General features: G+C 38.8%; 1 protein-coding gene across 2 annotated transcripts in view; it reads left to right on the top strand.

The window, feature by feature from the left end:
* Nucleotides 1-17,204, top strand: part of LOC139951123 (uncharacterized) — a 29,768-nt gene extending 12,564 nt beyond the window's left edge. Inside the window, exons 1-4 of one of the 2 annotated variants that reach the window (XM_071949965.1) lie at nucleotides 7,010-7,288; nucleotides 12,550-12,686; nucleotides 14,114-14,458; nucleotides 16,132-17,204. In XM_071949965.1, the coding sequence (XP_071806066.1) occupies nucleotides 12,563-12,686; nucleotides 14,114-14,458; nucleotides 16,132-16,553 (891 nt within the window). In that variant the 5' untranslated portion in view covers nucleotides 7,010-7,288; nucleotides 12,550-12,562 and the 3' untranslated portion in view covers nucleotides 16,554-17,204. Of the gene's footprint in view, nucleotides 1-7,009; nucleotides 7,289-12,549; nucleotides 12,687-14,113; nucleotides 14,459-16,131 lie in introns of those variants that run through there. The other variant, XM_071949966.1, reaches the window with a different exon arrangement.
* The last annotated feature ends 50 nt before the right edge of the window (nucleotides 17,205-17,254 follow it).

Genomic DNA, 17,254 nt, shown 5'->3' with positions numbered 1-17,254 from the left:
AAGTTTTTACGTCACACAGGGCCGTCCTGCAATGCACTAGACTGCCCTCTGATCCCTTCAAGCTACCAGTTCCTCGTCGCACAACAAAGTCCCACAGCTTTTTTTTTTAGAGGATTGTCCCCAATTACGTCGCAAAATGAACAAAATGTTGACTCCGCAAAACAGCCGACCGTGTTTCTTTGCGACGTAAAAGGAAAACTGTGCAATTTCGAGGTTTGTTTGTGTGGATCATTATCTTCTACTTTTAAATGAACTATCTAACCATTTGCATTTTATAACAAACGATTTCAAACGCTTTTTAAAGACACTTGACACTCTTCTGGTAATTGTCAAAGACCAGTCTTCAGTCTTCTCACTTTGTGTATCTCAACATACGTAATTAATAACAAACTTCGGTCGTCGAAGTTGAGGGAAAATAGTGAAAGAAAAACCAACCTTGTGACACAAATTGTGTGCTTTCAGATGCTTGATTTTGAGACCTCAAATTCTAAATTTGAGGTCTCGAAGTCAAATTCTTTGGACTACTTCTTTCTCGAAAACTAGATTACTTCAGAGGGAGCCGTTTCTCACAATGTTATATACCACCAACAGCTCCCCATTACTTATCACAAAATAAAGTTGTATGCTAATAATTATGTCACGGCCAGGTGTACATAAAATAACATCCCCGTTTAATTTTGGCTAAATTCCTGCTTTGCGTAGCGCCCCCTACGTTCTCATTTGTATTTCCCGCCGATAGCGTCATTCTGAAATTGGCCGAACTATCAACAACATCTCTGTTCACCCAATTTACAGGTATGATTCTTATTTGTTTTATTAAATCTTCATGCATTATTTCTTAAACTTTCAAGTCTTACCTATTTATCAATAGAATGCATGAGAATTGATTGTATCTTTAAATCAACATTATTATTTGTTGTTATTTAGTGTATTTTTAATCAATGTTCTTTTGGTAAACATTAGATATGTGGTTCACCGGGATTTAGTTTAATTAATTTTTCATTAAATATTTATTTGTAATCACTGTTTAACTATTATTATTTAACTGTTATTGTTTCACTATTTTGCTTAATGTCATTCTGAAATTGGCCGAACTATCAACAACATCTCTGTTCACCCAATTTACAGATTCTGATCCGTCAATAAACTATCATTCAAGAGATATGCAAATCCAGTTTCCCCATGCCTTATTTAACAGTGACTTCTAACAACATCTCTATGGTCACAATTATTTTTAGTATTTTACCAAAATTGTCAACAACAAAAACTCGTCTAAGATCACAGATTTACATAAAACTTACTCGGTCTATTATAAATTATAATGGTAGGAAACATCCCTTGAAATATGTATGTCTGAGGTCACACTAGATGGGAAATAAATGAAAGTATACTTCCCATTTAGAATTTATCGCCTATAGTAATTCATGTTGTGTTTATTCAATGTTTAATTTAATTGCAAAAAAATGTGTAATCGGTTTCACTATTCTCTCGTGACCCAGATGGCCGATCGATCTCAAACTTCTACGTGTTTGTCAGTTTATGTATTTGGTGGATTACATAAAGTGCTTACACTGCAAACAACGTTTAAAAACAATACAAACGTGATCACTATTGCCAATAGGACAAGAACTTTCTTGAACGAGCAATGGAGAGCCGCTGTTGATAGTATAAAACATTGTGAGAAACGGCTGTTAAAGGCAGTGGACACTATTGGTAATTACTCAAAATATATATCATCATAAAACCTTTCTTGATTATGAGTAATGGGGAGAGGTGGGTAGTATAATACACTGTAAGAAACGGCTCCCTCTGAAGTGCCGTTGTTTTCACGAATTTGATTGAGAGACCTCAAGTTTAGAATTTGAGGTATCGAAATCAAGCATCAGAAAGCACACAACTTCGTGTGACGAGGGTGTTTTTTCTTTCATTATTATCTCGCAAACTCGACGACCGATTGGGCTCAAATTTTCACATGTTTGTTATTTTATGCATATGTTGAGATACACTAAGTGAGAAGACTGGTCTTTGACAATTACCAATAGTGTCCACTGTCTTTAACCATTATCTTGCAACTGCGGTGACCAGTCGAGAAACATTTTCACAGACTTGTTATTGTTTTGCATATAATGGGACATATCAAATGATATAACTGGCATTTGAAAATTACCAAAGGTGTCCAACGCCTTTAAACCCCTTTTTGATTTTTCGTATTGTTTTATATCTTTTCATGCGTAAATATTTCAGAAAATCCAGGCCTTATCTCGTTTGGCCCCGCCCAATACCCCCATTAACAACAGCTGGGTTTATCAAAACAGAGCAAGTTCACCAGTGTGTAGGTTCGACTCCTGGTCTTGACACTTGACACTAGCAAGACAAATACAGTGTAGCATTATGCTTCTCATCTACTGTTACTATGAGGAAATGGGTACATGTAACGGTGATGATTGGGCCCCACATTTCTCGCTGAACAACAAAACATATACTCGTAAGATCGTATCTGTTGGAGACGTTTTGTGGTACTTTGGGGAGGAGGCAATGGCACAAAAATACACTTAAATCTTCAAAGCTGGGACATCATTTTATAGATTAACTTAAACTTAGTTTTCAATGACCTTTAGTAACAAATTGTTTGTATAAATCAATTAAAGACATTATACACTTTCGGCACAGAAAAAAAAAAGTTCACAGATTTACAAACAGCTACAGCGTTTACAGAAATTAATGGTGAAAGACTTCTCTTGAAATAGTATTCCATGAAATGCTTTACTTTTCGAGAAAACATTAAAACAATTATCAGTTCTCGTTGTCGAGAATTACGGATTTATTTTAAACAGTACATGTCATGACACGGCGAAACGCGCGGAAACAAGGTTGGGTTTTCCCCGTTATTTTCTCCCGACTCCGATGACCGATTGAGCCAAAATTTTCACATGTTTTATTTTTTATATCAGTTGTGATACAATACTGTTTACCGAAAGTGTCCAATGGCTTTAAGGCATCAATTAAAATGTTACTTTTTATGGAGTAACAAGTAAACTAGTTCACTTCTGACTTCATTTAAAAAAAAGTGAAATATGTGATAATAAATCATTTATTAGTACAGCATGATAAAAAAACCTAAGTTGCCACAACACCCCTGACATTCAGCGAACCATGAATCTCTAGTATGCACAATAATGTGTGTTTTTTTTTCTTATATAAGAGGTATTAGACAGCACAAAATGGAACCAACTTTAGTGCCAGCATGGAGGAAGGAATAGAAGGAGCTCGAACGAAGGGACATCAAAAGTCGAACCTGCGGTACCGCGGTCGTTTAACAACACCTCGTAATTACCGACATACCTTATACAGACAATGGGCGACCTGGCGTACGTGAGTGTGCGCGTGCGCACTTGGTTCTTCACTCAATCATGGTGTCGTATGTCGTATGGATATAATACAGAAAAACAACTTTTTGGAGACCTGATAAAAATTGTGTACACTTGTGCTCACCAAATCGAAAAACACAATTGAATACCAACCACCCTCGTGTGCTAATACCCAAATTTTGAACACCGCTAGTGACCGGAAAGTAAAAAAAAAAATGAAAAAATATTCCATGATGTTTCAGTGAAACACCACAAATGGTAAATGAAAACGTGTATATTCACAATTCTTGTCTCCAATGATTCAACTTTACACGAAGGCAACGGTGCAGAGCGGCGGTACCGCACGTTCTGTACAAAGAAATTTAATCCTGCTCGTTAATCGGCCGTCCAGCTGGAGGTCTCCTATCTTTTTCCACTGGTTAGACGGGAGCATTGTCAGGGTATTCTTTTGTTACTCTGCGGTTTTGCGGGTCGTTCGAGCTCCTTCTATTCCTTCCTCCATGGTTAGAACGGGTGAAACCATCCATCGACGCGCTTGGTACATACTGTCTAGACGGTATATTTTTATTGGTGTAATGATAGTTGTGTCATCAGCCAATAAACCATTGCAAGCTTTCATGCAACACGGCTAGATGAACTTTTACTTTCCAGAAAGAATACAAAAATGTAACTAAATTTGGTCATAAAAACAATTTTGTGGAATAACGTGTTCCCATCAATGCTTTCGAACGAAGGTGTGGGTTTTACGCATTGCAAATCTAGCACACCGCACAAGACAGTGTTTTGAATTTCTGTTTGTTTCTTCACACATGCCTAAATTGTGACGAAAAGAATCCATTGACTTTACGTTTGTGTTTGTGCAAAATAATTAGTCATCTCCTTTTTCAGTATAGCGCCCCCACTTGACAAGTATAGTTCCCGTTTGTCGAGACGGTGCGGTGGTGGATGTAGAGACTGGACCCTCGTATTTATCCGTAAGGATAAATACAGTGTTTTTCATCGGAACCAGTGGTTTCATTTGATATAACCATTTCATTGGATATGTGTATTATGCTTTTAATAATTTTGTTTGATTGGTCCGAGGTGACGTTTGGCAGCTGCACCAGTGTTCGTCTGCATAAATGAATTAGATGAAAGGTGAAGATAGACGGGGATTGAGGGCTGGATGCCACTCTCTTGCGGTAATCACGAAGTGTAACGTCAGATGTTCAGACTAGAAGAAGTACAGTTTGCAACCTCTCACGGTTCTCTATCTATAATATTGTTTAGTTGTTTCAAGGTAAAGCTGAAGATTTGTTGTTTAAGGTCAAATGTTGATATAAAAGTCAAGAACACGTAAATTTAAGGTAGATTTAAAGGAACATTCTTGATAGTTCATCACAAGAAAACTGAATTTAGGTTAAGTCAGATTTAAAAATTTCTTCCACAGCACAGTCTTAGAATAATAAAGAGGGCGCCTTTCAAAATGGCGATATTAACAAGGCCCTGGAAGCAGTGACACTTTGAAATTGCCACTGTCGTAGTGCTTTTCAAAGGGGAATGTTTTTGTTTTTTCTAAATCCATTAAAATAATTTTTTGAGGATGGCAGTTCTAAAGTGCAGGAAAAATGTGCCCTGAACGGCAGAACAGTTTGCATTGGGTATTTTGGGTATTTTATGTATTTTAATAAAATATTGGAACATTTGACGTTCTCTTTTTTCGGAATAAAACAAAAGTCATACATTAACCGCAAAGGCAAGTCTAATGTTTAAAGATGTTTTCTCTTAAATCATGAGATTGCGTATAGTACCCTATGATATACATCGTGCGATTTATCCCAAAACTTCCCGTCGGCCACAATTACCTATTTTTGGGGGACCAAGTTAACTTCATCGTTGTGCCCGGCGTCTTTCTGAGGTACCTCGTCGTTGAATTCAGAGTTTCGAGATACCAGGTGAAGCTTTCCATTTTACTTTTTCTCGGATCCATTAAAATCTCAGTATCCAATGAAAGCATTTAACATGTAAGACCAGTGCCTGCCTGTCTGTCTGTCTAGACAGAATGCTAGGACTCACCAAGGGGAACCTGAGAAAGTGCCACACAAGATTGAAAGAGCAAGCCTACATCTCCCTTGTAAGACCAAACCTTGAATACTGCTCTACTGTCTGGAACCCCCATCACCAAACTACCATCAACCAGGTTGAAGCCATTCAGATGAGGGAACCAAGATTTGTGCCGAACATCTATGACCGGACCGAGAGAAACAACAATTCTACAAAATCTACAATGGGCTTCACTTCAATCCACAAGGGAAGCGGCTATGAAAAGTATTGACAGAAATAATGTAGCAAGACATTGAAATGAAGAGCATATCAGTCGTTTTGTATAAAAAAAATCGGTGCAACTCAAATTATAAAAAGAGAAATTTAATTTTTACACAGCTGGAATGAGGGTCAGTTCATAGTAGATGGGCTTTTTGTTATTGACTAACGCTAGCCTGGCGTTCGAGGCACCACACCCACGAAAAACAGCAAGCTGCCACATCAATGGATGGTGTCATCGTCAGCCAATCACCGTGCAGGACAACCATCATGTTTAATGGTTTGTTTTTTCGTGACGTGGGTTTTGGACTACCGGTGAAAATCGCTGTATCCTGACTGGACTAGGTACGATCCGGTCTCGCTTTTAACATTTCCAGGTAGAAAATTAAATAATCTATCCGTGTGTACTATTTTGGACTGTTGCCGACATTCGTGACGGGACAATCTGTCGTATTTTTGTGACTTGTTTTCTTTCTTTTTGAGGCAATTTTGTACGTACAAATTTATCTTTTTAAAATTAGAGTTGCACCGAATTTTTCAGACAAAACGACTGATATGCTCTTTATTTCAATGTACTGCTACATTATTTATATCAATACTTTTCAGATAAGGCCGAAAAAGACCTGAATTTCAGAAGCCCTTCGGACTAATTATATATTCTACCGAGGTCACGCATGAAAAACCACACCAACCCCTGCAGATAAAACCGGGAAATTGATAAGCTCACGCAATTGGGTTGCGGGTAGACTGGTGTCGGAATCCGATCGGTGTATTAATTCAGCCTTGTGTTTCAGTGAGTTCAAATATCAAAATATCAATAAGGATGACATTGTTGAAATAAAAGTTCTATAGTCGAAGATGTCCCGGCCCAACTGGATGAAAGTGTTTTGATGTTGTTTTTGTTCTTCCTATTTAGTTCCACTCAGGGTCATACAACTTTTCATAAACAATTTTTGAAATAGTAAGATTTAGCTAGGTTTGTGGTCAATGACGCTACGGGGTCACCAGAGGTCAAATTCAAAGTGCCTCCACATCTTAACAATTGCTATTAGTGGGCTTATCTGCTGCACTAAAAGTGCCATACTAGGTTTTTTTTCTCAAGTTACACACCAGTGGTATATTACAATTAATCGCAATACTACTCTGTGTTTTCGGAAAATGTGATATTTTAACATATTGCTTTTGTAAAGTTGTTTGGTTTTACTAAACTTGTCACCAGTCTTCGAGTGTACTCGGCTGTGGATAGAGCGCCACACAGTTCGTTAATACCATTCAAAGGTCATTGCAACTCTCTCTAATGATGCGCACTGATATGAGTTCGACTTGTTTAACAAGAGCAAACGACGGTGCACTAAAAAATCACAAACCTAACCTTGCTTCTGCGAGAGTTTGTTTTGGCTCCACCTGGCATAAATGTAAACAGTCCTTGGCCAGGCCAGGTTGAGTTGATAGGCAAGACACGATTCACGACGTCACAGGTCTAGCTCAGGGTCAAGCAAAAGTTCTTGGAAATTCTGCTACGCATCTACATACCACACCTGAACACGAGTGACGCAAGGAAGGCAGCGTTTCTAAGGTCCGTAAGATCATTGGTTCTTTATTTGGAACTGCGTTGTGAGGTAAGTTTTGTCTGGTCCCATATGCTGTTACTCTTTGGACGAGAAGGAGATTGTAAAACTCAAATAGTTTGATTCTGCCTGGGATTATTCCAGAGAGTTTACAGTTCCTGTTTGGAAATAATTATAGAAATATACGCCACATTCACGACTAATTATGTACCACCATCATTTAGTGACTTTGCTTGCACAATCAAACAGCTAAATGATAGCAGATTTACTTTCATTTGTGTTGGGAATAGTTGAATTTATTTTTGTTTGTATATGTGTGGGGTGGTTGTGGCTGTGTTACAGTGGACGGACCAAAAGCTTCATAGAGTTATTCATTTTAGACATTTGTTGCACTTTAATAATACACACGTCATTCAACTAAGCTCAAAGAACAAAATGGTAAAACAAAAATCATAAAAGAAATCAAGGTTAACGATCTTGTCGAGACAATCACTTTTTTGTTTTGCCTAAATTCGGCGTGCACGTCGTGCTATATGCTTATTCCAATGGTTGCGAGCGAAATAAAAACATGTGGATTCTGGCCTGTATATAAACATTTTTTCTTCCTCTCGATCTTGACATTTTTTTCTCTGACGATGTTTTTCATAAACATGTACAGTGAGTTTCACAGCCTGGGAATACACTTAATATTTGTACGATCATTGTAAAGCCTGATATTTACTGTCTCGTAAATTACTTTGTGCGTAATAGTAGTTATTATTATTATTTTTTTTTTTTTTTACGTTGGTTGAAATTAGGCCTAATTACTGTCATGTTTTGCTTGGAATAAATACATTGTCTGTTGTTACGTGAGTCGGTTTTTATTATTTCTTAATTTCATTTCAACCTCCCTGGATGTCAGTTATAGTATAGACAACTTAATGAACAAAATCAAGTGATGCAGAGCTAGAACTGATCATATAATCATATTGTGCAACTATTAATTCATGACGTGTGACGGTCACCAAACCGTGTCTTATTGGCGCCAAAACACGCGACTATCATAAATCATGGAGGGCGACTATAACGAATTAAATGTCCAGTCGTCCGTCCATACTGCTTAAAGGCACCGGACCTTATTGGTTAACACTCAAAATGATCATAGCATAACAACTATAACTTGTAACGAGCAATGGAAAGCAGCTGTCGTAGTATAAAACATTGCGAGAACGGCATTATTTAAAGTAACTTAGTATTTTGTAGAAAGAGATCATTTCTCACACATGATAAATACTTAAAATCTTCAGACGATCATTTGATCCCAATTTTAACAGAATTGATTTTTTGTACACATATTATGTTGATAGATACACCAAAATGAGAATACTGGTCTTTGACATTAAAAAGCAGTCCAACGCACTTTAACAATAATCAACCCAAGTTCATTTGCAACCATCGTCCATGGTTTATTGGACCGTAAAGCTGTAGATGGGCCCTGTCATCGAAAAAGGTTTGCACTCATGCCACATGAACAAAAACACAACTTGCTTTACCCATCGTCGTGGAGGTAATCTGAAACCGTTTTGTTACCTTCGCGGTTAACCTTGTTTACAAAAAGAATCAACTTTTGACACTCCGGGTCATTTTATGTTTGTGTGCAGTATTTCCACATAAACAACAGTACTACAAGTATGCATGTTACGTGGAAACAGAAATTAAACCCCAAAAAGAATAATCCTTTTATAAATATGGCATTTAGTATTGATAAAAACATCAAACATTAGCAAGACTGCAATTTTGTTCATATCGTTCTTGACATAAATCCAGGCATGTTACATGAATCAAATTCTCATGTAATAATATTAAAAAAAGTTGTAAAATAATAATAAGACAATTGTTTATTTTTCATTTCTTCAACCAGTATGAACACGTTGCCTGTAGTTATTAACAACGTAATACAGCGGCCAACTTAACCACAATGTCCCTGAGCGTCAATGAGGCCTACGTTGTGATGGGGAACGTTGGAACGCTAGATGGCAGCACACTTTCCAGTTTATATTTGTATTGTTTACGTAGTTCAGCCGTCAATTTCACCAAACTCTTTCTTACTTTGATTTGATCTTATGACTTAGGACGAGTCCCAACCCTGCGATGTAGCATGCAGACCTTAAGATTAATCCTAAGTTAGGACGAGTTACTCGTCCTAACTCGAGATAAGACGAGTCCTACCTCTTTGTGAAATCGACGGCTGGGCATACGCACAAAACAATGAATTAACCTGGTACGTCTGCAGCCACATTACCACTCTCCATCGGGGCCAAGTAATACTGAAACCATGCTGAAACACACTCATAATGCTGTTCTCACACTGTGGCTAATGTTCTTGCGAATTGTGAATATTTTAATTTCGCTGTGAATTCGCCTATCAAAATTGCGATTGGATAGTGAATACTTTCATATCAGTCTCACCCTTCGATCGTCCTCGGTCGGCCCTCTCCTTACCAATATCTTACGAATGATATACCAACGCTTGCTAATGCTTGCCAATGCCTTTTACGAATGTTACTAATGCTTACGCACGCATTACCAACGTTACCAATGGCTTACCAATGCTTACGAAAATCGACGGCGAATGACCGTTTTCACAACATTCGCTAAAATTTAGAGAGCGCTTACAAAAATGACCGATCTTCGTAAGGAGGTGAAGATTAACATTCCGAATTTATAACCAACGCTTACGAAGAAAAAGCGTGCGTATATGCGTAAGATATCGGAAAGGAGAGGTTGAGGAACGACCGAAAACAATATTATCCACTATCCAATCGCCACTTTGGGGCGAATTAATCGCGAATTTCAAATATTCATATTATTCGCAAGAATATTCGCCACAGTGTGAGAGTAGCATCACATAAACCCACTCACTCCTGGGTGACGAGAAGCTAGTCTAGCTGATTTCTTGCTCAAAGACAGCTTTCAGAACTTCAGAGTCTCATCAACATTATTAGCACTTTAATAACTTTATTAAAATGGAACCACTAATTAAAATGATTAAACAATAAAATGTGATATCTCAAAAATAAACACGTTCGGTTTGCAGAAGAACATAATTTAAGTCTTGTGACGACACAAACTGATTTTCGTCGTTTTGACACAACGGCTTAATAATTGACAATTCTTTAAGACGTTGGTTCAATGTGTTTTTATTTGTAAGGCGGAATGGTCTTTAGTCCTCCTAGAAAATAACTCTCCAGAAGTAAAACGAAAACAGAAAAAAATCCCTATCTAGAATTCTGATCTGCATGATCAGTTGAGCTTTGAAAACAAACTCTGTACACGGGGCTGTCTATTTTCTCACGGTCTCGCGTTAACCTTTAATCTAGGGTATGATGTCACTCAACACAAAAGCGAATCCCATGTAGGGTTTAAGGGCAATAGGTTAAATCACTTAAAGGTGATCTCCATCCCAGGGGACAAGTTCGCCAAATAAATCCTTGAATTACAACCAATTATCGACTGGAACTGACATGAAATAATGTTTGGCAATGTTAATTTGAGACATAGAGAAAAAGCAAATGTTTGTTGTGATTACAAGAAAAGAAAAACAAATAGAATGTTTGTTTTTTCACTTTGTTTGAAGTTACTTAAAACAAAAAGTTTATAGTCAATCAATACCAGATCCCCGGTACAATATATCAGAAATAATCAAAGGGTGTCATTGCGGAGCGGTAGCACCCTCTCAAGTTCTGGTGGTTTAGTCAGCGAGGTTTGGGTTCGAATCCCGGTCATCTCACTTGTCCTTGAGCAAAACACTTCACTATAGTTGCTTCTCTTCAACCAGGGGTATAAAACTTAATGGACCATGCGAGGGTAGATGTTGACATTGTGTTCGAAAAAAACGTAAAGTCACCCGGAAATAGATTTTTTATTTTTTCCAAACATAAGAGTATGTTTAGTAACAATAAAACAAATTTTGTTAGTATTTGTTTAATTGTCACGATTTATATGTTTAAAAAATAGTTAAAGTTGTTTGGGGGTTGACTCCGCCTACCCCTTTTGTGACGTCAATCGAGGCAGACTTTGCCTTGTTGCGTAGAGTAAACACACGTGCAAACTACATGCAAGTCCAAGTCATTGAGTTTGCACGTTTCGAAAAAGTTGTTTTCTTGCATTTTTCCGGCAATGCCGACCAAGTGTGTTGCTGCTTGATGCAGCAGAACAACTAAAGATGGGGTCAGTCTGCATGGCTGGTCAGACTCACAAGAGCAATGGTCCGGTCCGACGTCTTTTTCAGCACTGTTCAGCATTTTCTCTTCAAATATCGCGCCTCGATTGACGTCACGAACAGCGCCTTTTCGGGTCGGGGCCTACTATTAAATGTGTTAATAAGATAAGAACAATTTTGTTAGAACCTTAGTTAACTGTTTATTCACATTCCACACATCAAAACACATAGTATTCGTGACATAAGCTTTACTTTGACAAAATAACACTTCCAGGTGACTTTAAAGGCGCCACGGCAGCTCGGGATGTATACTCCTCATGAGAAGACATAAGACATAAGAAACTTTATTGATCTCCAAAAGAAGAAATTGCATTGCTCACACAAGTTTTTAAAAACACACCAAATATAAAAATTTAACAACAGGTACAAAAGGGAGCTCAGAGGGAGCTCAGAGGGAGCTCAGAACAAATTACATGAATTGTATTTGCCCAATGACAGGGCACTATGTAAAAATGCGTATTTTTGAATGCGCTACACTTAAAATTTGGTAGGCCTATTATTAGTTATTATTATAATTTATGTATTAAGTGTTTCACACTAATTGTTACAAATGAGGATATGGCCGACATGTATTAAAGGTTTACCTCATCAATTCATAGAAAACACTGAAAGTGTTGGATGTAAATATTTTAAGGCTTTTAAAGAAAACATAAACAAACATTACGTTGACATCTACTCTAACTGGCAAAGTTTCAACATTTTCAGTTTGTTTTAAACATTAAGTGTTTCCCCGGATGGCCGATAAACTGAGCAAGGTCAAGGTGAACATTTACAGATCCTACCAAACACCTCTCACCTTTATTCAATTTCATCTACATATCCAAAAACGCAAGTTCTTGATACCTAAAGTTCAGACAAATCTCACAAAGTTTACCACCATCTTCAATAAAAAGGGCAATGTGTACTTCCTTTATGGCAAACCTTCAGAGCGAAATGGTGGTAATGAAAAAACAAATGAGCGAGGTGGGCTGCCTCACTTTTATTCAAAGGGAAACCTTCACTGCAGTTGAATTCCGAACAGTCAAATAATTGTTTGAAACATTATTTTCAGTTGCAAGCTCAGTATGAAGAAAACAGTAGGTATCCTGGCACTGTGTATGCTTCTCAGCGTGACGTCATCAGCAGACAGTAACTACCACAACACCTGTTTGTTAAATCCAGGGGTTGGCGTACAGAACAGGCGTCAAGGTAACTAAGCAAGACATTATCCCAAGTATTAATCGGACAAAAATTATGGAAGGACGACCACAACATTTTTAGTGAATATATTGACGTCAGATCTATATCGTTGTGGCTTTACCTATTGTCTTTGTTCAAAAAAGTACTGTTGTTTTACGAGATTGATTCTTATTATTGTTATCAACCAATGTTTGTCATCTGCAAGGTAGAGTCTTACTTTGACAATGACAACAATGGCAATGATTTCTTTAATTTCCTTAATGTTGTACACACAAAAGACAGTTTATCCTATATGAAGATGAAAAGAGATCACGTGACCGTATAAAGGATTCAAACTGCCTCTAGCTACCGGGGAATCTTGGTGGTCTAGTATTGCAAAGGACGTGGGTTCGAATCCCACACGACTATAAACTGTGCCTGTAATTTTCTTTCACTGAACTCGGATAATAGTAATGAGTTAAGCAATTTTACACATGTTGGTGTGAGGGAGGGTAGAACTAAAACTAATATAGAAGACTTTCTGGGACGATAGGTGGCAGCAGACTTACCGGGTAAAGCCATTGTTCTCAGAATTATGCGCATGTTCAGAACTTTGTAAACAATGGAAATTTACCCGGTAAGTCTGCTGCCACCTAGCGTTGGAATCTCTTTCATACGGCTAGGAGTGTTTTAGACTGGGTCCCTATCTTTATCCGCAAGGATAAAGACAGGTCCCTGCTGGCAGATCCAGTGATTCCATTGGACACAATGATATCATTATAAACGATCAGTGACATGAGCTTTCCATATGCCCAAACAGTACACTGCTGTCACGTCTGCAAAAAAACTTGACTGCGTATCTCTATGTGAAATGACTGAGGTCAAAGGTGAAAACACACGCCAGTCTGGAGGCAGGTCTCTGGCGTTATTCACGAGCCTCGAAGTGTGTCGTCAGATGTTCAGGCTAGGAGTGTTTAAACACGGCCTGAGAAAAATGAGTCAAAAGAGGGCGCAATTATCACTTACACGAAGTTGGCAATTTTTTTGTTGTTAAGGATTCCCGTTTTTGAATCTATTCAGAAGAAAATAAATTCCCCATTGAAAGCACACTACGACAGTGGAAATTTCGATGTACATGAACACAATTGCATCCCGTTGTGGCGGGTGTCTGTCCAAGACTTTGGCGGAAGATGACCTGTCGCTGTATTAGCTTTTATGGCTCTGCTTACATAATATAATTTTGGCTCTGCTTACACAATATAATTATATGCTTACGGCACCCTGCAAAAACACTTGATACTGTGGACCATAAGCCTAAAATTTTGCGTTAAGCAACGCCGTGAATTTGGGCCCAGATGGGTACTGTTGATGTCGGCGATGACATTAACCCAAGGCGAAACCATTAGTTCGTTTGTAGGCTATTTAAATTAATTTGTTTGGTCATAATCATTTTAAAGGAAAGGTTAAAGGTCACGCCCGTGGCTCGTCAAGTCGACATTGTCGTATCGGCTGCACGAGGAACTATACACCAGTATGTGGAAGTGACGAAGCAACGTACGGGAACGAGTGTGCATTATGTGCAGCCGCTTGTGAAAACAACGCCCTCTATCTTGCCTGCAGGGGAGAGTGTCCGTGTGACGTCACCAGTGGGGGTCAACATCACCAGCGGGGGGATCCGGGGATTTTGACTGATAATCCGGGCAGTCGAGCTGAAAGTGTTGTGCCCGAGGATGTTTCTGGGCAACAGAGGCCACCGTCGAAGCAAGGTGGACCAAGGAAACTAAAGAAAAACCCCAACCCAGGTTAGTAATAACTATATTCATGAGGAAATAACACCAAATTAATAATGGGCAGCTTGCTCTAATGTGAACTGACACTGTATAGCCATATCTCAGTAACTCGTTTGATGCAACAGTTCAGTGCAAACAATCAACATTGCTATCAAAATATACTTCAACAAAACATACTCGCCCTCAAAAACCGCTATCCGTACTTTGAGTTCTAAAAATGGAGCTCAAGTTGCCCACCTTGTTGCGGCGTTTGTACGATCTATGGAGAATAAACTAGTTTCCTTTTGGAGGAGGACGTGATTTTTACACTCTATAATACATAACTGTATCTAATTATGTTTCATTACATTCGTGGCTAGTAGACGGTGCGCGCCAATAGACTGTGCAAGTCTCGCGCGGATTTGAACTTCCGGGACCATTGTGGTCCCAACCTTATGGTGTTTTACGTTGGGGAGATTTTGTTTTGTCCATTACTTTAGTTTAATGTGATTTATTACCATAAAAATGACATATGTTGTTAAAAATGTAATACTAATTAACATCATATCTAAAAATAAAAATAAAGTAAACATAATAACGAAGAAAAACCGATATTTAAACTTGACCTCAGGTCAGGTTACTTGGTAAAAATTAAGAATTTGAGCCCATCTCCGATCACGAAACTTACGCAGACGCTTGTTTTGGTCGCGCGGGGTGAAAAGCCTTTCCATTGGTCGTTTAGGCGTTGGCTTCCTCTTTAAACTGCGTCACGCGTTTATCTAACGCCCTTGCGACTATCGTGCGTCCGCGTATAAACCAGCGTTGAGTAGTTTCACATTCGGGCGAAGATTTACAAAAGGGGTTTCAAACAATTTAAGATCAAACAAACATCCTTGTCCCAGAGTTTTACTTTTGTCTATACATAGACTTTAACCGATAATTGTGTATTTGTTTAAAACTGCTAAAACTAATTTAAACAAGCTCTATATGGTATTTTTGTTGTTCAGATTCGGCATTAAGAATAAATTAAAGTAAAGATTTGATTCATAAAAAAATAAAGTTCTTCAGTTGTCGTGTTTTCTCGCTCCGGTGCGCGCGAGACTTGCACAGTCTATATAGGACATATTATATAAGCCATCTGCTACGTTTTGGTAATCTTCAAATAATATGACATGTCGTAGTTTATTGACCCTTGACCTTCACGCACAAGTTGCCTCCGAGAGTAACCCAGTCTCCCAGTCCTCACTATGGAAGGTCGAGTTATACTTCAGAAGCAGAGGCAAGTCTAAAACCGGGGTTGTCAATCAAGCTTTAAGCCCCGCCCAATCTGACGCGTCTCTTGATGTAGGACAACCTATTTACATCCGGGGTATTGAGTATGAGCTGGACCTGCGCGATAAGACATGCTCAGATATCAAGGAAATCTGCGCGTTCATTAAGCATCAAAAGACTAAAGGGTTTTAAGTTTGCTCTGCCTGCTGCATATTGCCAGTAATGTTTTTCACAACAAGATTGATTTATCATCGCAAGAGCCATGTCACAGACCTACATAAATATTCCCAGCCCGCCATTTTACTGCATGCTGGGAACGTTTTGTGCTGCGCTAATTCGATTGATTGTTTTGTACGGTCGTGACTTCTGAATTAAACTTTGCCAACGTGTTTCTTCTTTATGTTAGTAATTATATTGTTATCATTTTTAAACAGTTATCATCATAACAGATACAGAGTTGAACATTAGATCTGGCAACGTCATTGCTGGCACTCTCAACCATATGACCCTTGACCTTCACGCACAAGTTGCCTCCGAGAGTAACCCAGTCTCCCAGTCCTCACTATGGAAGGTCGAGTTATACTTCAGAAGCAGAGGCAAGTCTAAAACCGGGGTTGTCAATCAAGCTTTAAGCCCCGCCCAATCTGACGCGTCTCTTGATGTAGGACAACCTATTTACATCCGGGGTATTGAGTATGAGCTGGACCTGCGCGATAAGACATGCTCAGATATCAAGGAAATCTGCGCGTTCATTAAGCATCAAAAGACTAAAGGTCGTAGGGCAAAGGTCATAGGGAAGCCGACAAAGAAATCGCTGCGCCATTGCACAAAGGTCAAATGTTCTTCAAGTACCTAACTTCTATTAAAGGTTATTTGCATGATTGTGTATGGCTGTTTTAAGCCAATCAGCAGCCAGCCCAATATCGTGGCTATGCTCACTGCTCTGTATGTAAAGCGGTTTAACCGTAAGTCCAGCATGTTGCAGTAAGGCGCCCAGGGGTGGATATCACAGAGGTAGGCCTAACTTAGGACTAGTCCTAGGCAATGCTAAGAGATAGGACCAGTCCTAAGTTAGGATGAGTTACTGGTCCTAACTTAGGACCAGTCCTATCTCTTAGCATTGCCTAGGACTAGTCCTACTTTGTGCGTGAAATCCACCCCAGCACTTGCGCGCCTGAATTGGTGTATACAGATACAATTGCTGGCAAACGCCATAGAGTTGTGCACTTCAATATCAGCTGACACACAATTAGCGTCAAGTCATCGGGTTCGTGGGGTCCTAGTGTTGTTGTTCTAATTGTTTATGGCCCTTCAGTAAACTAAGAACCAGGGCCCCAATTCCATTGAGTTGCTAAAGCACAAAAAACGATCAAGCAGCAAATAATTATGCTTACCTGAACACGATTATAAGCCAAAATACCATGTCTTGTGCACAATTTCTTACTGGTATCATGCATGCTCAATTGTGCTAGCAGAAAATTGTTAAGCAATATTTTCTGCTTTATAAGCAGCTATATAAAATTGGGCCCAACTCACCACCAATCTGGCGTTTTTGAG

Source organism: Asterias amurensis, chromosome 18 (assembly GCF_032118995.1).
Source record: "Asterias amurensis chromosome 18, ASM3211899v1".
In the NCBI taxonomy this organism is placed as follows: Eukaryota; Metazoa; Echinodermata; class Asteroidea; order Forcipulatida; family Asteriidae; genus Asterias; species Asterias amurensis.
This window is presented reverse-complemented; position numbering and strand designations above follow the sequence as displayed.